General features: G+C 61.6%; 1 protein-coding gene across 1 annotated transcript; it reads left to right on the top strand.

Moving 5' to 3' along the window:
• The first annotated feature begins 113 nt into the window (after positions 1-113).
• On the top strand, positions 114-3,378 carry IRX5 (iroquois homeobox 5). The gene is made up of 3 exons (XM_062586302.1): positions 114-588; positions 1,523-1,928; positions 2,149-3,378. The coding sequence occupies exons 1-3, from the start codon at positions 340-342 to the stop codon at positions 2,913-2,915; spliced, it is 1,422 nt and encodes a 473-aa protein (XP_062442286.1). The 5' UTR covers positions 114-339; the 3' UTR covers positions 2,916-3,378.
• The last annotated feature ends 4,601 nt before the right edge of the window (positions 3,379-7,979 follow it).

Below are 7,979 nucleotides of genomic sequence, written 5' to 3'. Positions count from 1 at the left end.
GCATCTTGGCAGGACCCTTCGGAAAGCGAGAGCGAGGAGGAAGGGGGAAAATAAAAGCGCCCCCCCCCCAGTGCAAGGGGGGAGAGAGCGAGGGAAGGAAAAAAATAGAGAGAGAGAGAGAGTGTGGGGGGAAAGGAAGGGGGAAGAAAAAAGGAAGCGGTGCCAGGCTGCAGGCGAGCGAGGAGCAGCCGCCCAGGCGCAGAGGCAAGGTGCCGCCGCTGCCCGGCTGGCGAGGGCGGAGAGGCGCCCGCGAAGCCCCGGCCGCAGCGGCCCCAGCCCGGCAGCGCGGCGGCTCCCTCCCGGCGCCTTGGGCTCCCGGGTATATGTGTGCGCCTGGCCATGTCGTATCCTCAGGGTTACTTGTACCAGCCGTCAGCTTCCTTGGCTCTCTACTCCTGCCCGGCGTACAGCACCAGCGTGATTTCCGGACCCAGGACCGATGAACTTGGGAGATCTTCTTCGGGCTCCGCTTTTTCCCCTTATGCCGGATCTACCGCCTTTACTGCCCCTTCCCCGGGTTACAACTCCCACCTCCAGTACGGCACCGACCCGGCCGCCGCCGCCGCCGCCGCCTTCTCTTCCTACGTGGTAAGCACCGCGCCGGGCAGCGGGCCGGCGGCATCCCCCGCCCGCTCGGGGCCTCCGCGCCGGCCGCGGCCCCTTCCAGCGCCGGCCCGAGGTGCCGCGGACAAAAGGCAGCCCCGGCGCCCGGCCTCGCCCTGCAACTTTTCTGCATTGTTTCCCGTGTGTTTGCACACGCTGTTGCTGGACCCAGCGCCGGGCAGGGCTGGCGAGCGGGCGAGAGCCGCCTCAGCGGCTGGGGCGAGCCGGGGCCGCGGGGAGGGCAGCGCCCGGGGGCACCGCCGGCCGCAGCGCGCCGGGCACGCGCGCCGCGCCTCGGGGAGAAAAGAAAAGAAAATTTAAAAAAGGAAAAGAGAAAAAAAGGGAAAAATTATTTTTAAGAGCAATCTTAATTCCGCGAAAATTTGACCGCTCTGATTTGAAAGGAAATTAACCCAGCAGCGGCGGGCGGTGGGAGAAATCCGGGCGCTAAAGCCACGCAACTTTCCGCTGCGCGGCGCCGATAATTGGGCTTCTTCAGCGCTGCGGGGCTCTGATCCCGTCGCCGCAAGCTGCCGGCGAGGGGGAGGCAGCGGGCGGCCGCCCGCCCCCGCGCCAGCGCCAGCGCGGGCGCCTCTGCCCGGCTTCTCCCCTCCGCGCGGCGCGGGGCGGCCGGAGCGCGCCTCCGCCCTGCCTGCTCTCTGCCTCTTTTCTTTTTTCTTCTTCTTCTTTCCCTTTTCTTTCCCTGTCGCGGCCGCCCGGGCCCGGCGCGCTGCCCGCTCGGTGCCCACCCGCGGCGGCCGGCGCGTCCCGCCCGTTCCCCGCTCCCTCGGCGCGGCGCCCGCGGCCTCTCGGCGCTCGGCTCCGCGGCCGGGCCGGGCCGGGCCGGGCCGGGGCAGGCGCGGGCAGGCCCCGCAGCCGCCGCAGGCCGCCCGCCACCGCCGTCTCGCTCTCTCCGCAGGGCTCGCCCTACGACCACACGCCGGGCATGGCCGGCTCCCTGGGCTACCACCCGTACGCGGCGCCGCTGGGCTCCTACCCCTACGGCGACCCCGCGTACCGCAAGAACGCCACGCGGGACGCCACGGCCACCCTCAAGGCCTGGCTCAACGAGCACCGCAAAAACCCCTACCCCACCAAGGGCGAGAAGATCATGCTGGCCATCATCACCAAAATGACCCTCACCCAGGTCTCCACCTGGTTCGCCAACGCCCGCCGGCGGCTCAAAAAGGAGAATAAAATGACCTGGACGCCCCGCAACCGCAGCGAGGACGAGGAGGAAGAGGAGAACATCGACCTGGAGAAAAACGACGAGGACGAGCCCCAGAAACTGGAGGAGAAAGGGGACCCCGGCACGCCGGACACAGGTAGGGCAGCGGGCTTGGGCAGGCGGCCGCGGCCGCGCCCTCGGGGCCGGGACCCCCGGGGGTGGCGGGACCCTCGGGGGCACCGTGCCGGGGGGACCCCGGGAGCGGGGCGGAGAGCGCGGCCGGGCCTGGCGGCGGCGGGGGCGGCTTTGGGGGCCAGGCGAGCCCTCGAGCACCCCGCGGCTGCCCCCCCACGCCCCTTTCCTTTGCCCCCCTGCAGGAGCGGCGGAGCCCAAGGCAGCGGCGGGCTGCGAGCGCCTGCGGGAGACCCCCAGCCCCAAGGAGGCCGAGGGCGGCCTGAGCGACTCGGATTGCAAGGAGGCGGCGGAGGAGCGGCTCGACGGGCTGGCCGCCCCCGCCAAGGCGCCCGGCTCCTCGCCGCTGGGGCCGTGCCCGGCGGCGCGGGGGCTGCAGCCGGCGGCCGGCGGCGAGGAGCCGCCGCACTACCGCCCGCCCTCGGCGGCCGCCGCGCCGCCGCACGCCGCCGACCTGCACCCGCTGCTGCCCGCCGGCGCCTCGGTGATCCACTCCCCGCAGCAGGCGGCCCTGGCCAAGCCCAAGCTCTGGTCGCTGGCCGAGATCGCCACCTCCGCGGACAAGTGCAAGGAGCCCGGCGGCGGCGAGGCGGCGGCGGCGGCGGCCCCCGGCCCCGCGGCGCTGGGCGGCGGCGGCCCGTCGCGCTCGCCGCCGCGGCCGCGCTCGCCGCCGGCGCAGTGCCCCTTCCCCAACGGCGCGGTCCTGCCGCGGCCGCTCTACTACACGGCGCCCTTCTACCCCGGCTACACGAACTACGGCTCCTTCGGGGCCCTGCACGGCCCCGCCGGCGCGCCCGCCGCCCCCGCCGCCCCCTTCAATGGATTAAACCAGACTGTCCTCGGCAGAGCCGACACCTTGGCCAAGGAGGCGAAAATGATCCGCAGCCAGTCCCAAGTGGACCTGTGCAAAGACTCACCTTACGAACTGAAGAAAGGTATGTCCAACATTTAATATCGGCTTCTTCTCCTTACCCCTCCTGGGACTGCGGTTTGGTTCTTTTTTTTTTTTTTTTTTTCCTTTTTTTAATTTATTGAAAGGAGTAATAAATTGCTTTGGCAGTTATTTTTCCACTACCAAAAGAAAAACAAAACAAACAGAAAAAGACCAGCTTCCCCCCCCCCCGCCTGCCCCCAACACTCTGCTCAAAAGTTTATAGTCTATTGGAAATGGCTGGGTGGAAACCGCTCAGAAATGTCTTAACCGAGTGAAAAGCAAACGAGTGACACGCTCTCTCTCACACACACACAAAGGAGAAAGATTTGTATTAAATCTTATTCTGTATATTTAATGTAGCTTTTTGTATTTAAATTGATAATACAGTATCTTTGAAGTAAATTATGAAATCAAGACACCTGTACAGGCATTAATGTTGTTTTCGTAATATAAATATATACATTTCTGTGTCTTTTTTCCGAATTGTTTCATAGTTTTAAAAATATATATATACAAGTTTAATTTAATTTTTTTATGCCTATTGTTTTTTTTCCCTTGGGTGTGAGCTAAAGTTTAATGCAAAAAAAAAAGGAAATAGGCTATACTTACTAGATACAAAAACTGCAGTCGCCTTTGTAAAATGCAAATATTTAATTAAAAGAGATTTTTAACAGAATCCAAACCACTCTCTTTCTGCAACGGGCAAATACGTGCATAGCTTGTGGGGGAGGGAATACATTTTTGAAGAGAAAAGCGGAGCTCAGTTTAAGCCCTTGTAATATACCTGAAGGGTTTCCAAAGTGACTGACGGTTTCTGAAAGGCTGGGAAGCGCCAGCAGGAGCTGGCAGCGGCGCGCGGCCGGTTCCGCGCTCCGCGGGGGGAGCTGCGCGCCGGCAGCGAGCGGCTGCGCTAGCAGGGGGCAGAAAGAAGCGGCGGTTTTGTAGGTGAAGGCTTAAATCAGGACATGCACAAAAGCACTTGTTAGAAACACCAAACCGAAGTGCAGCCCCCATCTTTTAACCTAATTACTTCCAATCAGTGTCGTGTTTTATGCAAAGCAATCAGCTGGTGAACTTTGCTAATGAGTTCGATTTTATGCCAGATTTAGCCCTTATTGCTATTTCAAAGGTGCTGCCGCGTTACGAAGGCGGGAGCCGGGGCTGGCGCGGCAGGGAGGGCGCCGGGGGGGCCGGGCCGCCCCCTGCGCGCCGCCCGGCACCGCGGGGCGCGGAGCGGCGCGGCGCGGGGCCCGCGGTGCTTCCCCGCGCTCGCAGGTAGGTGTCACACTCGGCCCGGCTTTGGCCGCCGCCGCGGAGGGCAGCGCGGGGCTCCGCGGCCGCCCGCGAAGCGCGGGGCGCAGCGCCGCCGGGCGCGGAGGGCGGCGGCCGCGGCCGCAGTCACCGCCGTGCGCGCAAGCCGCGCGCAGCCCGCCTCGCCCCCAGGACGGGCCGCGAGCGCGCAGAGCCGGCTCCGCCGCCAGCTCCGGGAACAGGTCCTCGCCGCGCAAAACGCGCGGTGAGCGTGTCCGCAGCGCGTGCGACTCTGTCGACGCGATTAATTCGCTGGGAATAGGTGCGGTGCCGTTGGAGCCGGTACTAAGTCACCCCTCGGTTACATTTGTGAGTTGCTTTTTCTTTTTGTTTGTTTTTTTTTAGAAGCCAGATAATTATTTTGTAATCTCTTCAACTTTGTCAGAGCCATTTATTAGCTGTAACAGGTTTATTCATGCATATTTACATTTTACGGGATTTTTAAATAGTAGTTTGTATTTTATGTTTTAAAGATGCAGTCAATGTTCACTTGGTTATATGATCTTTGTAGATAATCTGGTTTAAAAATCAAAATTGTTTCCAACTGAATGTGTAAAGAAATCAAATATTCCTGGGATAATAGTATGTTATTTTGTCACTTTATAAATTATAAATTATAAATGACTTTTTAAAAAACACTCGGATTCCTCCGTTGGATCTTTTCTTTACAGTCGGGGAGACCCGTAGGAAGCCGTATTTTTCGCAGGGAAGTTAGCTTTGTAGAACTCACCTGCTTTATTTAAAATGGAAGAAAGTTTGCCTAGTGCTGGGGGCGAGGGGGGGTGAAGGTGCAGGGCTAATGTCAGTACGGGCAGCTCCGCTGCCGCTCTGGTTTCGAAGTAAATCGCTGCGGGTTATGGGAAGCCCTCGCTCTTCCCGGGCACCTTTAGGCAGACTTCTGTATTTGCCTGAACTCGGGTAAAACTTCCGAGCCCCCTTCGCAGTAGGGAGACGACCCCCCCCCCAGCAGCCCTCCAGAGACAACAGGTCCCGCAGTTAAGCGACTATATCAAAATAAATAGATTTTAATTATTCATCTAGCTACGGATTTTTTTTTAATTGTCGCTCTACCTTTCCCCAGCTGATCTTCCTATCTCAAAAAAAAAAAAAAAAAAAAAAAAAAAAAAAAAAAAAGCTACTTTGCAAAGAAGCTTAGGAGCTTCGCTCGTTCAAAAGCCCTATTTCTTATAATAAGGGCTATTTTGAATAGGTCTATCAGCGATCTCAATACCGTTTTCGTTTGATGTATAAATTCCTAAGGGAATTAGCCATTTCCTTTAGGTTGCAGCCTGTCTCCTATTTTAAACCTTAACTATTATTATAGCCCCATCGATTTCATACACCTTTCTCTCCACAACGGGAGATGTACTATACAGTCTGCCTTTAAAATAAGAACCATTTTCTTCTAACTTCTTATAATAGACCGGAGGGGGGTGTGAAGCAGCGCCCACCCTTTTTGCCTCTGGCACGTTAATTTGTTGCTCAGGAGAGGAGAAAAAAAAAAAAGAAAAAAAAAAGAGGATCATCTTAAAATAAAAATAACGCCTGCTGCCAATTAAAGCTCGCCCGAGCCGAGGCCTGGGGGCGGGGGGGAAGCGGGGCGGCGGCAGGTGTCTCCCCCCGGGGCGGCCCGGCCCGGCCCGGCCCGCGCGGCGCTGCTCCGCGCCCGCGGGAGGGACGTCGGCCCCCGCGGCCTCTCCAGCAAACGATGAGCCAAAATATCCCCCCCCCCCCCTCAAAAAAAAAAAAAAAAAAAAAAAAAAGAAAGCCGTCGAGGGGCCTGGCGGAAAGCGGCGGCTGACTGCGCCGAGGCGCAGCGGCACCCCCGCTCCGCGCCCCCGCTGGGGTGTGGGGGGGGCGGCCCCGGGGGTGCCCGTCGCCGGGTGCCCCAAAGGCCCCCGAGCCGGCGGCCGCCGCGAGGACGGAGCGGAGCCGGGGGGGCGCGGGGCCGTCGGGCGGCCCGCAGCCTGCTGCGTCCTCTTTCACGCTTAAAAACAAAACAAATCCCAGTTTAGCCCCTCGGCGCAGCGGCCCGTGCTTACATCCACCCCGCTGCTCTCCCGGCCGCCGCCTCCGCGGTGCCGAGCGACCCGCTCCGCGGCGCGGCACCTCGCGGGCAAGCGGCCGCTCCGGCGGGCAGCGCGCTCCCGGGGCGGGGGGGGGGGACACTGGCTGGTAGGGCTTCTCCCCCCACACACAAACTCGGGTAAGAGGATCTAAGCAGCACCGTTTCTTGTCGCGCCGAGGAACTGCTCGAAAGCCCCTCCGCTACGAGGGCAAGGGGGAACCACACGGGCAGCGAGTTTAGAGGAGGCGACTGGGGTGGGGGAAATGCCGAGTTCTTCCGTGGCGGTAAAGTATAGGAGTTTAAACCTAAACCCCCTCGTCTCTCAAACTGGGGATGGGGGAAACGCGCGTGAAGTTAAAACACGGACGGAGAAACCCCCAAGCGCACCGCCCGCGCCCGCGCTCGACGGCAGCGAGCGGGCGAAGCGCGAGCGCGGCGGCCGCGGAGCCGGCCCGCAGCCGCAGCGCGCCCCGCGCGGCTCCGCAGCCGCTCTGCGCACAAGCGGAGCGCCGGGCTCTTGACCGCTGGCACTGCGCGGGGTGAAGTCACGTCCCCTACGGCCCGCTTCGCTCTGACAAACCGCCGGGGCAGCTCCGCGGGGCCGCCGGGGCTGCGGCGCAGGCTCGGCCGCGGTGCAGCGCGCACAGGGACCCCCCCCGCTCCCCTCTTTATATGACCTGCTTAGATTATTAGTAAGGACATCTGTGGCTGGCAACGGAACAAGTGTTACCAAAAACAGAACCGGCTGTTTTTCCAAATGAGCAATATGTTAATTCCTCATCCCCCCTCTGGTTTCTTTAAAACCTGGCACAAATACATCAATAGCGGAGAATAAGGAGCCTTTGCAGAGAACAAGTGGCAGTTTTGAATTTACCTTTTGTGTGCGCCTCAGATGCAATCTTGAGGCATTTTTTTCCTCTCTCTCCCACAGAAAAAGGGTGTTAATCTGCCCTATCTTGGGACCCCAAAGGATTGGAGTGGAGTAGATATTCACTGGAATCACATAGGGGAATAAGGGTCTTGCTTTATTGAATCATCAAATCCCAGGAATGAAGCTCTTAATTAATTATGGGTGCTAAAAATTCAGGCCAGCTGTTTCTTTTTACGCGGCTCTGACAGAGAAAGACGAAGTCGACGTCGAGCTCTCCTAAGGCACACTCAGCATAAATCAGCGCCCTCGGCGGCGCTGCGGGCCGCGGTGCGGGCGCGGGGCACAGATGGCGCTTTGTCCCGCATTCCTCCACCGCAGCTCCGCGGGCGCGCAAGCGGCCAGGCCCCGTCTCCGCGCCCCTCTGCCGCCCGACGGCCTCGCCCGCCTCCGGGCCGCGCCCCGCGGAGGCGCCGGCCCAGCCCGACGGCGCGCCCGGCGGAGGCGGCTGCTGCGCGGGTGCGGAGCCCTCGCGGTGCGGCCGGCGGCTGCCGCGCGCGGCCTCGGCACGCTCTGCGGGGCGGCCGCAGCCCCGGGCGCCGCTCGCAGCGCCTGCCCCCGCCGCGGCCCCGACGGGACCCCCGCGGCCGCCGGCCCACCCGGCGTGGCGCTACGCGCCTCCAGCCCAGCCTCGGCGGTTCCCCTCCACATGGGCACGCGTGTTCCCCCTGCGAGGGCAGAGGCGTTTCCCTGCGCGCTTTCTGCGCGGCCCGGAGGCGCGATACCCCCGGGAGGGCTGCGCTGCGCTCCGGGAGCTGACGCCGGCCGGCGGGGG

The sequence above is a fragment of the Rhea pennata genome, chromosome 13, assembly GCF_028389875.1.
Source record: "Rhea pennata isolate bPtePen1 chromosome 13, bPtePen1.pri, whole genome shotgun sequence".
Classification (NCBI taxonomy): domain Eukaryota; kingdom Metazoa; phylum Chordata; class Aves; order Rheiformes; family Rheidae; genus Rhea; species Rhea pennata.
This window is presented reverse-complemented; position numbering and strand designations above follow the sequence as displayed.